The sequence below is a fragment of the Mastigoproctus giganteus genome, chromosome 3 (genome assembly GCF_048544385.1).
Source record: "Mastigoproctus giganteus isolate SK-2022 chromosome 3, ASM4854438v1, whole genome shotgun sequence".
Taxonomy (NCBI): domain Eukaryota; kingdom Metazoa; phylum Arthropoda; class Arachnida; order Uropygi; family Thelyphonidae; genus Mastigoproctus; species Mastigoproctus giganteus.
In genome coordinates, this window is record NC_143577.1 from 107,277,796 (window position 1) to 107,300,708 (window position 22,913).

The window sequence follows — 22,913 nt, forward strand, 5'->3', positions numbered from 1 at the left end:
ACTTCTATGAAAGAAGATTTGATTGAGTCCATACTGTTTTTGAGAACTAACTCAATCTAAAAGACAATGTATAGTTTAGTTTTTACTAGTTTTTTGCTCTTTTTGTATTAAATAAAATTAAAAATTAGCATATTAGTGCATTGTATTGAATAAATAATGTTTGTATGAAATATATATTGTGTAATTTCAAATTTGCATTAAATAAAAAAAATATAGCTACAGCCATTTGAATTCTGAATAGTGATTACCATATAATCAGATTTCCAAAAAGTAGCCTGATGAGTCATACAGCAATGATGAAATATTTTTTATTGAGTATAATAGGAGTAGGAGTAACATTAAGAAAAAATATCTTACTCCAGAGTAGGACAAGGAGTAACCCAAAAATCACCACTACTCCCCAGCCCTGATCAAAAGCCTTTCTAAGATCCAAATATATGATATCAAAGTTATTCCTTGCATCCAGTTCCTTTGTGACCACATCATAGTATCCAATCAAATTGATCAGGCAAGACTTTCCCTTAACAAAACCATGCTGTGTCCGAGCTATAACTGAAGTCTTGTCTAGATGATCCTGCAGTGCTTCTTTAACCAGTGCCTCCATTAATTTTCCTGGAACAGAAGTTAAACAAACAGGTCTATAATTACTTGCATTGCCCTTTGATCCTCCTTTGTGAATTGGGGACACATTATGGCTAAGGGTTTGCTTAGCTGCCTCCTTTAATATAAATGGATACATCCTGTCCACCCCGGGTGCCTTTTTTATGTTTATCTTCAACAATTTCTCCTCCACTTCCCTCTCAGTTATTACAAAATCATCTAGCTCACTGCCAGAGTTTAACTCACCTCTGGCATTCCCCTCCATGAATAACTCCTCATGGATGAATGCAGATGCAAAATACTAATTTAGTTTGTTAGCCACCTGAGCAGGATCATCAACAGTTGAATCAATTTGATTCATCCCTTTCCTTCTAGAGCTTACATAGGTAAAGAATTCTTTGTTGTTTTTCTTTGCACATCAAGCTATTATTGAGGAATGCATTTAGGAATCAGCTTATATTATAATCCCTCATTAGGCATGTTTCTGACATGTTCAGTAGCCATTTTGACTGCATGAGGTTCCGTGATGAAGAGACTCGGAGATAATGGAGGTTGATAGAACCATTGCAGCACCTACACATGTATCAGATTACAATCCATCAATATATATTTTGAGACAGTATGGACAAGATTGTTCCAGCACCTATTTTCCCTTTTGCTGAAAAAAGTCATGCTACAATTGTTTAAATGTAGACGTCCAGTTTATACTTTTCAACCATGGCTTTATATTTTTGAAAACTTGGTATATGTGTTCATTTTCAGACTCATGGCAGAGAAGTAAAATGCATGGGATGCATATAAATTAACAGGCAACCCAGAAGCCTATGGTAGATATAAGATATCTGCAATCAAGTCACAAAGGAAGTGACTTGCATCCCATTAGTTCATCTGACATTCATTTAGGCCTAGTAGCTTTCAAGATTAATTCCTTGAATGCTTCCTAATTTAGAATTTGCTGTTAATAACATCATCAGTTGGTTCTACTGTATAGAATTTAAAAACCGTCTGAGACCACTGTATTCACCTTTAGGAAAGCAAAAACTCTTCTCTTTGTGATAGAATGCACAATTACTCCTAGATTTCTTTTGTTCACCATAACCTTGAGTATTCAGATCTAATCTGTACGCACCATTTTTTTTTTTTTTTTTTTTTTTTTTTTTTAGAGTTTTTGGGTTTATTGTATTTGGATGTCTTTCTCTGAAGAAAACAAGATAAGGTGTATCCATATCTTCGCCAGGTTGTAGCCCTGGTACATTTCCTCCTTGACCTCTATCATATTTCATCTTGTTTAGGTGTTTCTGCTTATAATGATCATCTTCTTTGCTTTTGAAGACTTTCATTCACAAGTTGCAGAATTTTTCTTCTCTTCTTGAAAAGACTGTTTCCTGAAGTGTTATTTTTTTCTAGTCTATAGTTTGATTTAGAGGTATAGCTACCTCCAAGACAGAAACAGAGAGGTTTAATAACAAGTATCTGTTATCTCACCTCTGGTTATCACACTGTTTTCTATCTTTTACCTCACCTCTGAATTTACAGATAAAGTGATCACAGTGTGCTGATGTGGGATTTAACTACCATGGGGGGGGGTAAAGGGAAGGGTTTTTGCTTTTGTAAAGGTGATTACAGTGGGCTCAGAGATTTTTTAAATTCTACACGGTGGGATCAACTGATGATGTTACCGACAGCCAATTCTAAATGGGAAGCATTCAAGGAATTAATCTTGGAAGCTACTAGGTTTTTCATACAAACTAAGAATACTTTTCAAGGTTTAGGCCTAAATGGATGTCAGATTAACTAATGAGACTTGCGGCAGAGAAGAAAAATGCATGGGATGCATATAAATTATAGGTGACACAGAAGCCTATGATAGATATAAGCTAGTCTGTAATCAAGTCACAAAGGATGTTAGGCAAGCAAAGGCAACAAATAAAAACAGCAAAGACTTCTCAGTGTTCTCCCCAGAAAATTTTGCCAGCCAGGTGCGGAGGTGTAATACTTAAGTGATCCAGAGCAAAAATTGCATAATTTAACATTATATGCAATGTGACAGGAGCATATAATCCTGTCACATTGATCTCAATCGCATAGTATGTTCGAATTAATACAGATCAAGATCAGTAAGCAGTACCATACGGTACTGTAAGAATCGCTTAAATTTTAGCTGGGTGGTCAGTTAAATTATCACCAGGCGGTGCGCTCATTCGATAGGTCCTGGGGAGAACACTGCTTCTTTAATTATATGAACTCTAAAAGGAAAGGGATGAATCAGATTGATGCACTTGATATCAATTGTTTGACTGTAAATAATCCTGCTCAGAGAGCTGCCAAACTGAATGAGTATTTTAATCTACATTCACACATGAGGAATTCTATAGGGAAGCGGAGAATGTCGGGAGCTAACTCATTTATTAATAACTGTGAGCAAAGTGGAGGAGAAATTGTTGAAGTTAAACATAAGAAAGGAACATGGGATGGATGGGGTCTATCCAGTTATATTAAGGGTGGCAGCAAAGGAAATAATGAAGCTCTTAGCAAAATTATGAGAGCATCCTTGGACTCAGAGGGCCCCACAGACTGCAGATGCATCTCCAATTCACAAAGTCACACGAGTAACTACACAAGTAATTACAGATCTGTTAGTTTAATTTCTGTTCTGGGGAAAATAATGGAGTCACTGGTTAAAGAAGCATTGCAGGATCATCTAGACAAGACTGCAATAATAATTGAGATACAGCATGAGTTTGTTAAGGGGAAATCTTGTCTGACCAATTTGAATGGATACTATGATATGGTCACAAAGGAACTGGATGCAAAAAAATAATTTTGATATCATATACTTGGATTTCAAGAAAGCTTTTGATACTGTTGCACATGGAAAACTATTGTACGAATTGGAGCAGTGGGGCATTTCTGGGGAGGTTTTTTTTTTTTTTTTTTTTTTTTTTGATAGTTGTTGGCGCATCGGCTTCTGTGGTCATAGTGCACCTCCCAAGGTTTTTGCAGTACTTTGATCCAAGCCCGAGGCGGGATTCGAACCCGCGACCTTTGGGTTGCCAGGCAGGCACCTTACCCACCTGGCTAGCCCAGTCGGCTTCTGGGGAGGTAAAGAGGGAGAGCTCTTTAGCTTCAATATATAAATGACGAGTAGATGTCCTGAAAGCACCAAGTGCAATGCACTATGCTATATAGGATCCAGCCATCGTAGTGTGCTCTTTCAGGCAGAATCATAGAGTGGAGCGACATAATCCAAACAGGATCTGATCAATGCTCTATATAAGAGCAGCAAAGGTGTACGGTCTGCTCCCCAAGACAAGGCAGATAAAGCTCTTAGTAGGTTCAACTTTTTGAGACAGGAAGTAAGCACAAATTTAATGTGCTCAAGGAAATTTAATTTCCTATCTGATGTTGTTAGTCACTGGAATGGTAAAGTTTGATATCTGAAGTTCAGGATCTGCATGCATTTTCCGTTGATTACAAAAGTGGATTGCAATGGTTTTCTGCTGTGATAGACGATAGCCATTTAACTCTGCCCACCTTTGGACTTTAATCAGGGATATCATGTTCTGAGAATGGCAAGAAATATAAAGACCATGGGTGTAAAAGTAGGTCTGAACAGTATTTGGAAGTTCTTTTGTGATGGATGTTTGTTGTTTGTTTGTTATTTGGTTTTTAGGAGCATTAGCAACTAAGGCCATATTGCTCCGGGATATGCGGTGGTCATTCCTTGACCTTTCCGCATACTCCGTATTTGGTGGTGACGGGCTCGAACCCCGGTCTAATCAAGAAGCATGTGCTACCACTGCTGCTCCTTCCCACCTGGCTACGGAGGCGCCCCTTTGTGATGGAATCAGTTCTAAGGGCAAAAAGGGTTGCACTAAGTATAGATCCTTGTAGCACTCCTCCTTCCTGTAAAAATGTCGTACAAAGCAAGTTGTGGAATCGAATTTGGAACGAATGATTCTGGAGAAAGTTCCTGCTAAATATAGGAAGGTTGCCTCGTAGACCAAGAGCATGGAGGTCACTAAGAATGCCACAATGCCAGGTAGTATCAAATGCCTTCTCTACATTTATGGAAACCATAACAGGATGTTCATCCAAGAGCATGGAGGTCACTAAGAATGCCACAATGCCAGGTAGTATCAAATGCCTTCTCTACATTTATGGAAACCATAACAGGATGTTCATTTTTTACAAAGGCATTATGAATTGCAGACTCAGCTTTGATTATGATATCTAAGGAGGGCCTGTTCTGGTGAAAGGCATGCTGATTATTACTCATTAGTTGTTGCATTTCAATGATCCAAACAAGTTAATTAATTATGAATAATTTTTTCAAGTAATTTACTGAGGCAACTGGAGAGGGAACTAGGTACGTAACTGTTAGGATCAGGATATTGAAGAGGCTGGTTATAAGGAAGGAATACTGAAGTTCAAAAGTTGATAGTTCAATCCTTATCTTTATTTTCTGGAAATATGGAGAATAAGTTCATGTCGCTGAAACTTGGGCAAAGATTTTGCCCAAGGCATTTGCCATGTCCTCAGGAGTAGAGAGTTCTTGCCCATTCTGCAAAAGAATTGGTGATGGGGTGGCTGGAAAGTTGCCTAATTTTTTTTTCATATTAACCTGGAATTATTTATGGTAGATGTAAACCGAATCCAAGAATTCTCCTTGGCTTGCTTTTGAATGATACTTTTGCTCTTAGCTTCTTGTAGTTGATAAGATGATAAGATTAGCTGTGGTTGAAGATCTATGAAATAAATTCCCGGCTTTCTTTTTTAACTTCTTTGCTTTTGTGTAGTCTTCATTCCACCAATGGAATTGAACATTTAGCTGCAAATAGGGGTTTTTTTTTTTTTTTTTTGTTAGTTGTTGATGCATCAGCTTCTGTGGCCATAATGCACCTCCCAAAGTTTTTGCATTTTACTCTGATCCAAGCCCAAGGCAGGATTCAAACCTGCGACCTTTGGGTTGCCAGGCAAGCACTTTACCCACCTGGCTAGCCCGGTCGGCCAGATAGTAGGTGTGAAGTGATATAATCTGTGGCTTCATCTATCGACTGTGTTTTGTATAAATTTATCATCCAGGGTAAAGCTAACTGAAATTTGACCTAGTTGGCTTGAGAGAACTTCCATTTCCAGGGTTGGGCTGTGAGCAGATCACAAATAATCAGAAAAGTGGTCACTGCCCATGGGGGTCATCCATAACAGACCATTCCATGATTGGAAACAGAATCGGGAAGCATATCGAGAGATCGATTGAAGAATTTTGTCTAGTTTTTTTTTTTTTTTTTATGTGAACCCCAAACACGAAAGGTATTAGAACCTATAGTACTTAGTACCGTGCTTGGGTTACTAGTTGGTAATTGTATGTGAGTGGGTGGACCCAGTATTAAGAACGGTAATGTTTTGTTTCAATTAGTCAGCCATGTCTATCTAATTTAGTTGATCCCCATAAGGGGTGAGGTTTCCTCTTAGTGCAGTGACTTCATTTTTCAACCAGACTGCCTATGTGCTCTGGAAAATTTTTCTAGCTGCATTTGCTTTTCTTCTTAGGGAGTCCAGCCCTGGGTCTCTTTTTTTCTTCATGGTCAGGTTGTATGCCCATATGAGGATGTCATTTATGTGCTGCAGACGGTGAGATCTCTAAACTCCTACAAAGATCTCACTGCAGACAGTGAGATCTTTGTAGGAGTTCAGAGGAGCTGGTTGCAGTGTTGTTTTTAGATAGGTGGAAGAGGAGGGTGGCCGGGAATTTAGCTGGCAAACCAAAGAGGTGATAGCATGATGGCTGAATGTCATCCATGCCTCTTTAACTTTCCAATTTGTGAACTTGTTGGCAATGGAGTGTGTTGCTGTGGTAATGTTGATAATAGGTTGCCAGTTAATTCAGCCAGTTTAGGACCTCCAAAAAGCTTGGGGGTGAAGAATTCCTTCAACAAGAGATAGTTATGTGTACCACTGTAGATATCCAGCAGGCAGAAGGGGCAATATCAGTGCCAGGCTTACAATATAATGAAATAACATGAGTGCATACTATTGTTGGAGCAGAGAAGGAACTCACGTTGATGTTAAATTCGTATTCCTAATAATTACATCCACCCTTCCCACATGGGTGTAGGGATGCTGAATGCAGAGGATGTTGGTGTGCCATTCTTCCATTATTAATTTAATTTGGTCTACAACTGCACAAGTACAATGGGCATTGAGATGGATGACACTTGTTTCATTGTAGATGCCACAATTATTATTTGTTTAATATGCTTCAATGCCTTGAAATAAACTGGGCATTTTGGTGCTTGAACTGGATGATTATGCTCTAGCTTGGTTTCAGTTTGCACATGTTGGTTCCTGGGACTTGTTTGGGATATTCAGTGTAATCATGCACTATGTCCACACAGTGCCTGCAGGTAGACTACTGCTAGAGACACTACCATACTTAAGGCATCTGAGCATTTCATTACTGGACAATGCTCAGGAAAACTGTGGCTACATAAATGTGCTAGTTTGTTGATTATATAACATACCATGGAGGGAAGGTACTTAAGCTATCTAATTGCAAGATGCATTTAATTTCGACTTGGCAGAATACTTGATGTGGAATTCAGCCTCTAGTTGTTCTCCAGTTAGGTACTCCTTTAGGTTTCTCTTGAAAATTTCTTCCAGAAGGTTTTGTCTGTTGGTATCTTTACTAATATCAAATATCACTATAAAGGCGTCTCTCTGCCTTTGGGAATTTCTGCTTTAAGTCCAAGGTGACTTCTGGGTTCTACAGTAATTTTTGGTTATCCTCTCTGGCAACCATTCATCCTTCTGCCAATCTGACCATTTGAGTTGCTGTCTTTGGACCCTTTCAAAAAGCTCAATGTTTTTTTTTTCGTATAAGGTCTCCATACTTGAAAACAGTATTCCCAATGTGGTCTTACAATTGCTTTATACAGTAGGATTATGACCTCCCTATCTCTACAGGATAGTGTTTGATAAATCATCGATAGGACAACATGGGCTTTCCTGGCTGCCTATTCACACTATTCAGAAAACTTCATATCTGCCCATATTGTAACTCCCAGATCCCTTTCCTCCTGCACTATTTTTAATTCAACCCCAATAAGTGTATAATTTATTTGTGGGTTGCTATTCCTCCAAATGCCACTTCTTTGACCATCTCTGAAGTCTGTTCAAGTTATCCTGAAGGAGGTTATAATGCTTGGCACCAATCATTACTTCATCACACCTTATATCAATTTGTTATCATTTATGAAAATGAGAAACAAGAGTGGTCCAAAAATTGATCCTTGAGGGACCCCACTCCTGATATTATGCCAATCTGAAGAATATCCATTAATCACAACCTTCTGCCTCCTATCCTACAGCCACCCAACATGTTCAAGCTTATGCAATAACCTCTCATGAGGGACCGAGTCAAATGTTTCGCTAAAATACAAAACGTTGAAATTATTTCCTAAATCCAACTCATGAGTAACTGTGTCAAAATAGCCTACTAAGTTAGTTAAGCATGATTTACCTTTAACAAAGCCATATCTATCTAAATGTCCCTGGATTGCACTCTTAATCACTGCCTCTTGGATTTTTCCTACCACTGAAGTCAGACTAATCAGTCAGTAGTTGTAATACATTGGTACCTCAATCCAAAGATAATGATTTTTGGTTTTAATGGTGCAAAAACATCAAAGGTTATAATGCACCGGGAAGAACTCCAATCCAAGTGAATCTTCCCTGGGTCCAAAGATGCCCTTATAATTAAACTCAATGTTTAATACACACCTTCATGCTCTCCCTCAAAAGTTTATCTAATAAAAAATCATCTGTAATTAAGACATCACTAATTTCACATGGCTCAGCCTGACTCTCACAGCCTCTTCCGTCAGTAAAGACATGCAAAGTACCTGTTCAATTCATCTGCAACATCACTCGGGTCATCTAAAACTTTCCCAGTGCACAAGGATCCAATCTGCTTTGCTCTTTTCTTCCCGTATTCACATATCCTCATTCTTCACTTCCTTAGCCAATGCTTTCCCTGATCTTATTTGTGGTACTATTAAGGTAAACTTGTACCTATTGTAGGCTTCAGTACTTTTCATCACTCTGTAACTGTCCCATGCTATCTTTTTCTGCTCTACTTGACCAGCCAGCTCCACAGTCATCCATTTTTTCATCCTCCTCCTGCTGCAAAATTTTCTTAAAGATATGCATGCATTCATGGCTTCTGTGATTTTTGCTTTAAAAGTATTCCATAATTCAAATATATTCACCATCCCTCTGTAATCAGCCCAATTTGCAGATGCCTTAAACTATCAAAGTCAAAACCTATGTCTTTACCTTTAACTACTGCAACGTCTTTCTTTATCATTCAGCTGAAAGTTGCATGATCACTTCCTGACATTAAATTCTTGTACTTTAAGCCCTGTGATGCCATCGGATTCATTAGAAATGATGAGGTCAAGAAGATTTTCGTCCCTAGTACAAATAATAATCATCTAGTTTATTATTGTGAGTCCCCCACTTATTCCAATCAATCTGGGGCAGATTAAAGTCATCCACAATAAGACATTTACACTTGCTTGTCCATTCCATCTGCATGTAAAGACCCTTATTGTATTCTTCACAATCTTCTGGTCTGTAGATTACTCCCACTCTCATTGTTCCTTTACTTCTGACTAACTCATACCTCAGATAAAGTTCTATTTGTACTCAGGCTGCTTTTGATAAGAAGCATGACCCTTCCACCCCTTATATCTTCCCTAAATACATTATACATACCATAGTGGAACTTGTCATCACCAATTTCTGGGTTGCAGCACGTTTCTGTTAGCCCTATTATATCAGCATTAGTTGTCCTAACCAGGAGTTTAAATTCAGCCATTTTACTGACAACATAGTTGAGACTAAGTAATCTTCTGCAGTTTACTACCTTCACACACCCCTTGGAGTGATTTAGGTTTGTATCCCAAGCTATATCTTCCCTCTCATTTGAAACATTGCTACCCTCAGAACATTGGCTGTTGTGGCAACATAAAAGAATTCATGAGTTGACTGCAAGTATTACTTTGACCCATATCATCAGATAAACACAGATCTAAATTAACCATCTAACCCCCCCAACTAGCAGTTTTCCTGACCCTTTATGGTATCCTCAGTGATACTGGCAAAAATCCTTGCACCATCTTTGGTCAAATGAATACCATCTCTACAAAATAGATTCCTACTACCTACAAATGCAGTCACACTGCTAAAAATTTCTTCCCTAGAGCCTTGAGTTAATCCACAAGGCTTTTAGCATATAGTCCATCCTGTCATGTCTGGGCAGAATTGCACACACATGGCCTGTTACATCTTACCATAGAGTTGGCACTTAAAGCACCCCACTGGATTTGGAATGTAAATCCTAACCGGGCAGATTGAGTGGCCTGCCTGGATGGAACTTGGTAACTGTGGTGTGTTCAATGAAAAGATTTCTGTCCTCACATATCAATATTCAACTGACATGCCTTGGTCTTTCAATTCAGAGCAATCAGTGATATAACACCACGTGAATGGTTCATAGTTTTATGGGGTGACAAGTGTTCCCAATATCAATGTGGCTTTCCGAATTTGATGGGTATGATTGGGACCCAAGGCTTGAATTAAAAGATCTCCAGAATCTCCTTTTCGCAGATACTGCACAGCACTGTACGTTAGGAGCATTAGCAACTAAGGCCATATTGCTCAGGGATATGGCGGTGGTCATTCCCTGACCTTTCCACATCCTCCGTATTTTGTGGTGACGGGCTTGAACCCCAGTCTAATCAAGAAGTGTGTGCTACGCACTGCTGCTCCTTCCCACCTGGCTACAGAGGTGCTATGCAGATGCTACCCTTCTCTATACAGAAAGGTTTGCGCAGATACCGCAAACCTTTCTATATAGAGAAGAATAGCATTTTCTTGAATGCCTGCTCTCCATTGGAATGAATAATAGGGAACTATCGACTTCATATCCTCAGATCAATTAGGTAGGTGGCTTGTTGGGGCCCTGAAGAAGAGTGATTTGAATTATTCATAAGAATAAAAAAAAGTTTCTCATGCCATAAGTGCCCTACGAGGAGATGCCCACATTTCCAATAAGTCTTGACCCTGTTCCAAGGCCAAAGGGAAGGAAAACTACTGGAATGCAGCTGACACTAGCAGTAACAGCCACTTGATCCCAGATGGGCAGGTCCAGGACCTTCCATCTTGTTGAAGCAGGGCCAAAGTGGTGTATTAGGGCTGGGCACCTCACCCACCAGGATCCCCCTTTCCAAGTGTCACAGTGCATGGCAGTATTACATTAGATTCCAATGATATAACTTGGAACCAAAGTATGGGTGTTTAGATCCCATTGATGCTACTCTGGAAGGTTCTCCTAAATGGATCCTGTTGTGAGGTTTATATTAAATCACCTGATTGTAATTGTTTTATAATTTTTGGTGAGCCAGCCACAGCCTTTATAGTCTTTTGAACTAGGAAGGGGGTTAATCTACAAATAGAAAGGCACAGCATACTAAGAGGAGACATATTTGGATTTGAGTCAACTTATTCCAGAACTGTACATGGTTAGCATGATCCATGTTAAACTTTTTTTAGTCCAGGGTTATGTCTATTCATGACCAAGCATGCAAGTTAGAAGGTTAGGGAAAAAAAAAAAAAAAAAAAAAATTAAAGGTTACTTTCCTTTTCTTCCAAGAAACTTCTCACTTATCCTTTGAGAGAAAAAAAAAAAAAAAAAATCTAAACTCTCAGAAAAGGAATACTGTATTCAAAGTATAAATTGCTTTATCTCATAATTCACTTGGTATCCAGGACTCTATATGCTAGAGAACACTTTGCATAGTGAGTGCAAGCAATAATTTTTTTTTATTATAAGAACCTAATGCACATAAGACTCCACCTTTCCTTTATTAGACAGAAAATCCAGCTTACATCAAATAAATTAAAATTAATTTTGAGGAAACTAAGTCTACAAAACAGAATTTATAAATAAATATAATAAAATTATGGTGACTGCTCACCTGTGTGCAAATGTTTGGCAATTCAAGTGCTAATTTGATCATAGCTGGGAGAGTAGTATTGAAGAACACTTCAGTTTCTTCTTGTTCAAAAACCTTGTAATAAAAGAGTTAAAAAAAATGAAATGATATACAATCATTCAGTGGCTTCCCACTGAATGAATCACACACAACAAATCATTGGTAATTTAATTTTCTTGAAAGCCAGAACTAGATGTATTTTAAAACTGTCTGATAATTGTATTACAATTATTAATAGAAATAGTGAATGAAAGTACCACTGAGTGAAAATTATGTTAATGTCTCACAAATTAAAGCCCAGCTAACTTTGGAGCTCAGTTTATAAATACTGATTTTTTTTTTAATAAAGTGGTATTATAATAGGCAGAAGCAGCCATAGGATGTCCTATACATTATATTTGTAACACTGAAAATACAGCAGTCAAAACTCTTTTAACAAAAAGGTAATTTAATACCTGGAGGAAAAGGAGTATATTTGCTTCAAAAGCACATCCAAATCCTGTACACATAACAGCTAAGAAAGCAGAGGCAGTGCATTTTTTTTACCCATCTTTAATTTGCTACAAGGATGCAGTAAAAAATTTAGTAAAGTAAACAGGGTATTTGAACTTTCCCTATAGTCTGCTTTACCTAAACAGCAAGTTCTAATAAAAATACAAAAATGTGAATGTTTCTTTTAGCAACCCCCCCCCCCCACCAAGATGGACTTCAAGTATACTAATGAATGGATGAAGATTTTCTTTGAAGGTTTCTGCATAATGGGTACTCTGTCTAAGCAAAACTATAAATCCCTGAAATTTCATGGCAATACTAGACACTTGAAAAAGTTATAATCTTTGGCTCCAGCTATGGGGAAGCATGCCAATTTTAAAAATATATATATTTCTTTAGTTTATAAATATCAGCAGCTCTTCCGAGCATCTGCTGACACTAATGATCTGCCACCCCCTTTTTCAAGAGTGTGATCATGAACCAGTTCCACTGAAGGAAGAAGTCAAAAAAGTTATCAGAAAATTAATGTGTGGCAAGTTACCTGGAATTTATGAAAGCTATAGGTGTGAAGGCTGCCGAGTTTTTTCATAAAATAATTGTAAAAATTTGGGAATTGGAAGAAATCAATTTTCATCCCCTTACCAAAAAAAGACATCTGAAAATTTGCTCAAAATTACAGGACTATTAACCTAATTTCTCACACTAGCAAGATTCTTCTTAAAATCATATTATTATTATCTATAGGGTGCAAGGAAGCTTGCTGCACCAGCCAGAAAAAAAAAAAAAATCCCAAGTTACCCTGAGAGAGAGAATCAAAAGGGAATCACCAAGAAAGAGAAGAATGATGATATCCAGCTTAGGACCCTGGGTGTGCCAAGCCCATACTCACCAGATGTGAGCCACTGGAGAGATATTGAACAGAATCTCAAGAAAACTTGAAGAAATGCCAGAAAAGCAAGCAGGTTTTAGAAGGGATAGAGGAACCAGAGATCAGATCTTAAGCCTACGACTGATTATTGAAAAATGCAAAGAATTCAATGTTCCAGTTGTTTTGTGTTTTATAGATTATGCAAAAGTATTTGATTGTGTTCAACTTGAGAAACAATAACTATTATGTGTTTCGCAATCCACATAATTCAGCTGATTAAGCTACTGTACCAGGAAGGAACTGTGAGAATGAACATGGGGAAACACAGACTTTTTCACAATAGGCAAAACGGTGTTTTTAATCTTTGTGCCGAAGATATCATGCGTGAAGCTTTTGAAGATTTAGAGGCATCAAAAGTGGAGGACTGAAGATAAACAACCCTCGTTATGCAGATAATACTGTGCTAATTTGTAATTCTAAGGATCATCTTAAAGAAACTCCGAGGAGAATATGCGAAGCAAGTAAGAAAAAAAGGATTGTTTCTGAATGTGTGTAAAACTAAAATTATGGTGATTGGTGATAATCTTGATTCCAGTAAAGTGAAGGTTAATGGGCAAGATATTGAAGAAGTTGATTACTTAGGGCCAAGAATATATAAAAATAGTGACTGATCTGATAAAATTATGGAGAGATCATGATCTGTCCCTAAAGACGAAACTGAGAATCATTGATTTGTTAATTTTTCCAGTTGTCACTTATGGATGTGAAAGATAGAATCTGAAAAGAGTTGATAGGAAGAAAATTGAGGCATTTGAAATGTGGTGTTACAGGAGAATACTGTGCATTTCTTGCTTGGATCAAAGAACAAATGAAATTTGAATACTGAATAAAATTGGCAGGCCTAAAATTCTTCTTCATAACATCAACAAAAGAAAATTCAGGTTTTTTGGTCATATAGTAAGAAGGGAAAACTTTCTGTTGAAGAATATAATGGAAGGAAAAAACTGAGGGGAAGAGGTGCAGAGGTAGACCTGCAACTAGGTGGAAGGATTGGATAAGTGAACTTCTGGGTATGGCACTTCGCGGTGCAATTGGAGGAATTTGTTGGTGGCCACAATAGCTCCTTAGGGAGTTATGTGACTGGAAGAAGAAGCATATTTAAGCTGAAGGTGGTTTTACTTAAAATACATAACTATGGATGCCTATATCCTGAAAATAGATAAGAATATTGTTATTTTTTTATGTTTTTTTTTTTTTTTTTTTAGGAGCATTAGCAACTAAGGCCATATTGCTCCGGGGATATGCGGTGGTCATTCCCTGACCTCTCCGCATCCTCCGTATTTGGTGGGCACGGGCTCGAACCCCGGTATAATCAAGAAGCGTGTGCTACGCACTGCTGCCCCTGTCCATGGAGGTGCCCCATAAGAATATTGTAAGAACCCTGGATTATGCTTTCGTTTACCTGACTGTTATAAAAGTATGGAGATATTATTTATTTATTTTTTTCATTTAATAAATAACCTTTTATGATATTCCTTATTTTGTTTCTTTAATATTCCATAATGAAAAAATGGGCTTAAAGACATTACTTACAAAAATAGTTGTATCAGTCTGAAAATTATTACATAATAAAATTTAATGAACAAGACAGAGTTAAAAACTAAAAATGTTTTCTCTTAAGAAGAGCAAAACTTTCATCTTAAGTTCTTTCAGTTCAATCTCTATGGATTTTTCCTTTTCTACAACAACTATCTTTATTTTCTCATTATATTTCCAATTAATCTTCATAATGGTTCCCATGTGCATCTCATGCAATCCACATCCTACCTATTTGAAATGAATTATAAATAAATAAATTTTTCTGTTTATATTCTGGCACGACAACCAAGTCAGTAGAGTTTACAATGAATCGTCAATACAAATATTTATCGTATTTAGTAGTCACAAGCTTGAACCCCGGTCCACTCAAGGAACGCGTGCTACGCACTCTCGCTCCTGACCACTGGGCTACGTCAGGCCTAGATTCCATCATGATTGTGCCTTTGTGTTTTCAATTAGTAACTATACTTGTTTATGAAAAATCCACTTTCAATTTTCAAGTGTATTTTTCAAATAAAAAGGATAACACAAAACAGATCTTTACTACTTCCAAAGGATTCTGTAATCTCATTTCCTATCAAAAAAACTTCTACAAACATAGTCAATCCCTATGTTATCCCAAAAAGGCAGAAAATACCCTGGATTAATATTGTAGTTATACAAATATCAATATTGTTTCTAGGCATTTTCAGCAACTTCATTACTTATTTCACTAGCATCAAGAAGTGCTTCAGGGTAATAAACCTTTTTTGTACAAGCAATTGTAACTTCTGAATGATAGTGGGATCTGGCAATGATAAACCTATCACCGCTTTATGTTTTAAAGGACTCTTCACAATATCATAGAAATTAACATATTTTGGCACAGCTATTCAGACTGTTTCAAATTTTGTCAAAGAAGTGTCTGGCAACAAAATTAATGTTGGCTTGCATTGTAGGTATCAACTGGTTAACTTTACAGCATAAAATTTTTAAAATATTTTTGAATTCCTCTCAACAGTTTCTCCAATGCTTGGAGAAAAGGATTATTGGCTTTGAAGTCTGAAAAAAGCTGAAGAAATAATAACATTTGCCTGATGTGTCTTGAAAAATGTGAAATTATAAATAGATCACTTACAACTGCTCTGAAAATATCAAGTCTAATATCATAATACTTAGACTGAAAAATTTTTCAATATAATCCTATATTTCCAAACCTCATTTTAATCATTTACCATTCCCTAGTCATCTCACAGTGCAAAAGCATATCCTGCAAATTCTGTAAATAGTGATTGCATTCAGTGTGCATTATTTACAGAACTTACAAATAAATAAATGTGTCACAGTACATCTAGATAACTATTCCAACTAGGTAGGCACTAAGTGATATTAATAAAGAACACAAATTATATTGTGCTGTTAGGAGTATAGTAAATTTGAATGATTTTGTTTTCAATGGCACATTGGCAACTTAGGCCATAATGTTCCCAAGTCAAAATAATAATAAAACACTAACAGTATGTTTGGTAACTTATAAACAAGTTACCATGTCAAAAAATTAAATAAAAAGGGTAAATATCAAAAGGATACAAGTATAAATTAATGGATCGTTAGTAGTATCGAATGATGCAAGAAAGCAAGCTTATACAGCATCAGCCCAAAAGAAAAAAAAAAAAAAAACCCATTCCATTACACACACACATATCCATCACCTCCAACAGTTTTTCATTAGACATTGTCTTTGTCATCTAAAATCCAACTGAGTGTAAACAGTTCAGCCAGACAATTAAAAGCTGTAAAACATAGAAGACATGCATTTATTATTGCTTATCTCTGCATAACTTCACAGTTCTCACACATTTTTGCACTGCCCTCAGCAAAAATTAATGTTTCAGATGATTGTAACTTATTTAGAACTGAGCAGCAGCAGAAACAACAACAGCTTCCTCTGTTCAGACCCTGTGCAGACTGAACTGCCATTGCTTGACCAGATTAAACCTCAAACAGGCTTAATCTGGTATACTTTATTTGTGACCTATCTCTGCCAAGAATTTTGCCATTAGGAATATAATTTGGTGAATATTATTTACCTATAGTCTGTATGGGAACTGACAAGTGATGGTTAACCAGGGGAATGGCGATTTAGCAGAAGTATAAGCAAAATAATTTCCGGTGATCTGGGATGTGGCTTGGAATGTTGCTTAGAAAGCAATAACTTATTATCATTGATCTTTTTGGAAATATTATATATTTATATCCTCTGAGTGACTGTAGAATTTCTGGCACTGCAACTTGCCTTTATATTGTGATAGTGTCATCTGAGAAATGTAACAGAAAACACCAAGAATTCAACACTGTATTTTTAGTTTTACAAAACTTGCTCTGTGATAAGGAAGGGTGCAAAAATAGGAACTGTGTAATATCATATTTCTGATGGGTCTATGACATACAAACTCAAAGTGAACAACAGTATTAGAGAGAACAAAAAAAAAAAAAAAAAAAAAACATTCTATATGGAGGGAATCACTAGCAGTCATTACAGAAAACCAAAACTGATAAAGTAAGGCAAATGATAGACAACTTGTACAGTCAGGTAAACGGAAACTAAAAATAGAGTAAGAGTTGCAACAGACATATTGTAGCTGTTCATATGCTATTGAAAGAAAGGGATATAGGAGTTAAGTAAAACTGACCATATTAGTGAATATGGTCATTAACATGGTCAGTCTATAAGGTTATGTAGTTCTAATGGCTCAGATAAATTTAACAGTGTTAAAGGTTATGATCCTGCAGTGCAGGTAGTCTATACTACCTCATGTCTCTGAGGGAATGTGGAGCACATTTTCCCCATAAGAAAGAAATGCAACAGATGAGTACAACCAATTCTTGTCAAGAATAACTTCTTTTAATTTTTTCAATCAAGCTCCACATTTTCAGCTTGTGTTCAAGTTGCAAGAGTTTGTTAGTTTGAGATTGCCATAGTTGTTTCTATTGACTGTGGCATATATTCTTGATGAAAGACATACCGAATATGGCACCCACACGCATAACACAAGATGACTGGTGTTAGATGGTTTACTCTGCATTTTCAGTAGAACTATATTGCCTGGCAAGTTGGATCATGCTGAACCAACCAAGATGGAATCTATTTCATAGTAGGATGAGGAGACTTGCACAGTAGGGCAGTTACTAGTCTTCAGGAAGCTGCATAAATTTTGAACCAATGAGTAAGGAAAGCATTAATATTACTTAAGAGTAACTTAACTGCATACGATTCAGAAACAAACATTATTTCCAAAAAGTAGGAAACAATGCTGTAGCACTTAAAACAGCATTGCTTTTCAGTCTGTCAGTATGAAGGAATTAAAATGCAGGGCCCCTCAAACTCTCTGCTGACCAACTTAACGACAGAGCTCACTATTGTGCACTAGGCAACACACCAACAATCTTCAATGCAAGATGCACTGGTCCCAAAGGAACTAGTTTGTCAGTGACTCAGTTGTTAGGGATTCAGGAAATATATTGTGCAAAAAGGATGGATAGGTGGAATAGGACCAGAGTATGTCTGCCAAGGGCAAACGTTGATGACACTGTAGAGCAGATTAACTTTTAGGGACACAAAAGGTGATATTGTTGTACATGTTGGCACTAATGACATTAATAGAAGGAGACCTGCAAAATTACTTAACAAGTACAGGTCAATGTTGAAAAAAAAGTCACGAGTTAGGGTTAAATCTGAAAGAGTCTGCAATTCTGCACAGACATGATAGGAGAGAGTATATGATCAGAGCTTGTCAATCAATTTGGCTCTGGAGTAGAAATTTTCTCAGCGTGGTCTGTGCTTGTGAACAGGTGAGCTTGCTTCTACAGGGATACTTTACACTTAAATAGAAATGGTGCTAAAATATTTGCTGATGCTATCAAAGCAATGTTAGATGGGTTGGAAAACTGCTAGCTTGGGAGGATTCACAGACTAATATATTAACAGTAGTCACAGGAAGAGGTGGAAGTGATTTTTGCACTGCTGCTGTTGGAATGAGCAGCAGCTTGAAAAGCAAGTTGCTGAGAATTTAAGGAACTGCTGGAAGTCATCATGAAACAAGTAAATACATGGGCTGTGTTAGGGTAACTAAGAGTAAGGGCATGTATACTTGCATGTACACTAATGCTAGGAGTATAGTAAATAAATTTGTTTTTTTTTTTTTTTTTTGATTTGGTAGTTGTTGGCGCATCGGCTTCTGTGGCCATATTGCACCTCCCAAGGTTTTTGCAGTACTTTGATCCAAGCCCGAGGCGGGAATCGAACCCGCGACCTTTGGGTTGCCGGGTAGGTACTTTACCCACTCGGCTAGCCCGGACGGCTAAATTTGAAGTGCTGGTCAAAACAACAAAGGCAGATATTGTTGGGATATCAGACACATGCTGTCACACAGATATGAGGAATGCAGAATTGGAATTTGGGGAGTACAATGTGTACAGAAAGGATAGACAGGATAGGAAGGGAGGAGGGGTTATGCTGTTAGTTAAGAAACACATAAAATCCAAGGAAGTGCATACAGTTGACATAGATGGACAGTGCAATGTTGAGTCAGTTTGGTGTGACATCAGCATAGGTAAAGCAAAAATGATGGTAGGAATTTGTTATAGGCCTAATGACTGTGATGAGTACAATGAAATATACAGAGAAACAGAGTGGACCAGTAAATCAGTATTTCTTATAATTGGGGGGGGGGGGGGGGTTTAACTTCCCAGATAGACTGGAACTTGTGGATTGGTCACTCGCACGCTAGCAAGACCTTTTGTGGATTTACTGGATGATTGTTTTCTACAGCAGCATGTTCGAAAGACAACCAGAGGGAGTAATACTCTTGATCTGATTATCAGCAGTGATTATTCATGCATTAAGAATTTACAGACAAAGGAACCATTACGTGGCAGTGATTACACTATACTGATGTGGGATTTACTTAAAGATTTAACTATCATCAACGGTTTTTGTTTTCATAAAGGTGACTACAGTGGTCTCAGACAGTTCTTACATTCTATACAGTGGGATCAACTGATGTTTGTTTGTTATTTGGCTTTTAGGAGCATTGGCAACTAAGGCCATATTGCTCCGGGGATATGCGGTGGTCATTCCCTGACCTTTCCGCATCCTCCATATTTGGTGGTCACAGGCTTGAACCCCGGTCTAATCAAGAAGTGTGCGCTACGCACTGCTACTCCTGCCCACCTGGCTATGGAGGCGCTGATAAACTGATGATGTTACCAAGTGTGAATTCTAAATGGGAAGCTACTAGGCTTTTCATACCAACTAAGAAATACTGTTCAAGGTTCAGGCCTAAATGGATGTCGATGAATTAATGAGGCTTGTGGCAGAGAAGAAAAATGCATGGGATGCATATAAATTATCAGGTGACACAGAAGCCTATGGCAGATATAAGCTAGTTTGTAATCAAGTCACAAAGGAGGGTAGGCAGGCAAAGGTAGATTACAAGAAATCTTTGGCAAAGGACACAAAGAAAAACAGCAAGCAGTTCTTTACTTATGTAAACTCTAGAAGGAAGGAGATGAATCAGATCGGTCCACTTAACATTGATGGTTCAACTATTCAATAAATAAATTCTGTTTATACTCCGGGATGACCACACGATCAGAGGAGTTCACAAGGCAGAGAGAATACAAGAAACAGCACCGTATTCAGCAGTCACGGGCTTGAACCCGGATCACACAAGGCACATGTACTTATGCACCCATGTGCCTGACCACTCGGCCATGGCGGCCTTATTGATGATCTTGCTCAAGTAGCTCATAAACTGTATGAGTATTTTGCATCTATATTCACACATGAGGAGTTATTCAAGAAGGGAATGCCAGAAGTTTATAAAACTCTAACAGGCAGCTAAGTGATTTTGTAATAACTAGAGCAAAGCAGAGGAGAAATTGTTGAAGTTAAGAATAAAAAAGGCACCTGGGGCAGATGAATCTATCCAGTTATAATGAAGGAGACAGCAAGGAAAGTAAGCAAACCCTTAGCCATAATTATGAGAGCATTCTTAGAGTCAGTGGAGGTCCCCATGGACTGAAGATGTGCAAATGTATCAACAATTCACAAAGAAGGTTCAAAGGGTAATACAAATAATTATAGACCTTTCAGTTTAATTTCTGTTCCGGGGAAATAATGGAGTCACTGGTTAAAGAGGTGATATAGGATCACCTAGACAAGACAGGAGTAACAGCTCAGATACAGCATAGGTCTGTTAACGGGAAATCTTGTCTGACCAATTTGATTAGATATTACGATGTGGTCACAAAGGAACTGAATGCAAAAAAAAATTATTTTGATACTGTTGCACATGGAAGACTGCTGTACAACTTGGAGCAGTATGGTGTTAAGGGCAAGTTACTGCAATGGATAAAGGGATGGTTGAGTGGGAGATGGCAGAGAGGGGTAATAAACAGGCACTGCTCTACGTGGACTAATGTTATTAGCGGAGTCCCCCAGCGTTCAGTGCTGGGTCCATTGTTGTCCATTGAAGAATACGTTACTGTGTTGTGTATTTATCAGTGATATCGATGAAGGTATATCAGGCTTAATGTCCAAGTTTACAGATGACACTAAAGACAGTATGCTACTGCAACAGGATCTAGAAAAGTTAGGCAGATGAGCTGAGAAGTGGCAACTGAAGTTTAACATTGACAAATGCAAAGTACTGCATATGGGTAGCAGTAACCCAAGAGAAACGTACCAACTGTGTGGTTCTACACTTAGAGAGCTTCAGAATGAAAAAGACCTGGGGGTAAATCTACAGTCAGATATGAAGTTCTCTGAGCAATGCAGACGGGCTGCCATAGCAGGTCATGGAGTTTTGTCAATAATATATAGGAATTCTTCTAGCAGAGACAAAGTGATTATCCCCTTGTATAAGGCAATGGTCATGCCACACCTTGAGTACTGTATACAGGTCTGGAGGCTTCATTTTAGGAAGGATGTAGTTTCTACAATGAGTATAGAGAAGGGCAACAAGATTGGTGAGAGGAACAAAGGGGGTGCACTTACGAAGAAAGTCTTAAGTTCTGCAAATTGCAGCATCTGGAGACTAGGCACCTGCAAAGTGATCTGATCAAGGTGTATAAGGCCTTGAATAGTTTGAGCAGGCTCAATGCTGACATGATACTTCTGCTTGATCAGATTAAGAATCTGAGTGGGCATAGATTCAAATTGAGGAAAGACAGTTGTAGAATAGATGTTTGCCTTCAGCTGGTGGGTAGTTGATTGCTGGAACATTAAATTCTGCAACCCCCATTTTGACCATAGTGTCTGAAGCACAAGATACCCTCTCTTACTGCATGTCTTCATGAATTTCTTTCAGTGACATTCCTTTTAAATGAAGGTACTCAGTGACTGCATGGTGCTTGATCCTCTCATCTGTCACCATCTTCATTCACCCTCCACACTCTGTAAATATTCTTCTCAAGGAGAAGAATACATTACAAACCTGAAATTTTCTGTGAACACACAAGAAGATTCAGAGCATAGATTGGCACTACTGTCTTTCTTTTACGGAAATGTCTGTGATCTGTATTGGGCTAAAAACTTTTCAACCCCTCCTCCAGCAGGATTTGGTGATAAATATTCAATGTGCAGTTTGATATTAGTATTTACTATGGAGTGCATTCCACATTTACAAAAATGATGAATATACATTCAACAGGTGATCTCATTTAGAAGTCAGTAATGTAATGGCTACATGATACAAGGAAAACAGACTTTTTCTGCATCTGTCAAAAAAAAACAAAACAAAAAAGGACAATTCTGATTCACTACCACCAAAAAAGTGATTATAAAGTTCTGCTTTTGAACTTTATCAAACTATCCACTAAGGTAGATTTATTTTAGTGGTATACAATACACCCAAGGGTAAGCATCCCAAGATGCAGCCTTCTGTTACTGAAAAAGTTTATATTTTTGACTCCTGCTTCTTGTTTCTCCTGTTAGTGAAAATATACCCCCTCCATGCCCATTCATTTTACCAATCCCACTCAGGTTTGACTTGTTGCATTATGGCCTTAGATCCCAATGCACCATAAAACAACACATCCCAACTGGTTCTCGTTCCCACTTTCTAATCCATTCATATGGACAGCACCCCCCTCACCAATCTGGTTACACTTCCTTGAATCCTTTCAAGAGGCTATGTCTCACATGCGGCTTCCAAACCTGAATGCAATATTTTAAATGAGGCAACACCACACTCTTATGTAAAGGGGCAGTGATATGTCCTATATCTCATGTTGTTTGCAACTGCAAACAA

General features: G+C 37.8%; 1 protein-coding gene across 1 annotated transcript in view; it reads right to left on the reverse strand.

Moving 5' to 3' along the window:
- The window catches only part of LOC150088209 (poly(ADP-ribose) glycohydrolase-like), a 325,145-nt gene that overhangs the window by 106,682 nt on the left and 195,550 nt on the right, over positions 1-22,913 (reverse strand). The window contains exon 10 of the mRNA XM_090370070.1: positions 11,643-11,735. Within this exon, the coding sequence (XP_090226196.1) occupies positions 11,643-11,735 (93 nt within the window). The remainder of the gene's footprint in view (positions 1-11,642; positions 11,736-22,913) is intronic.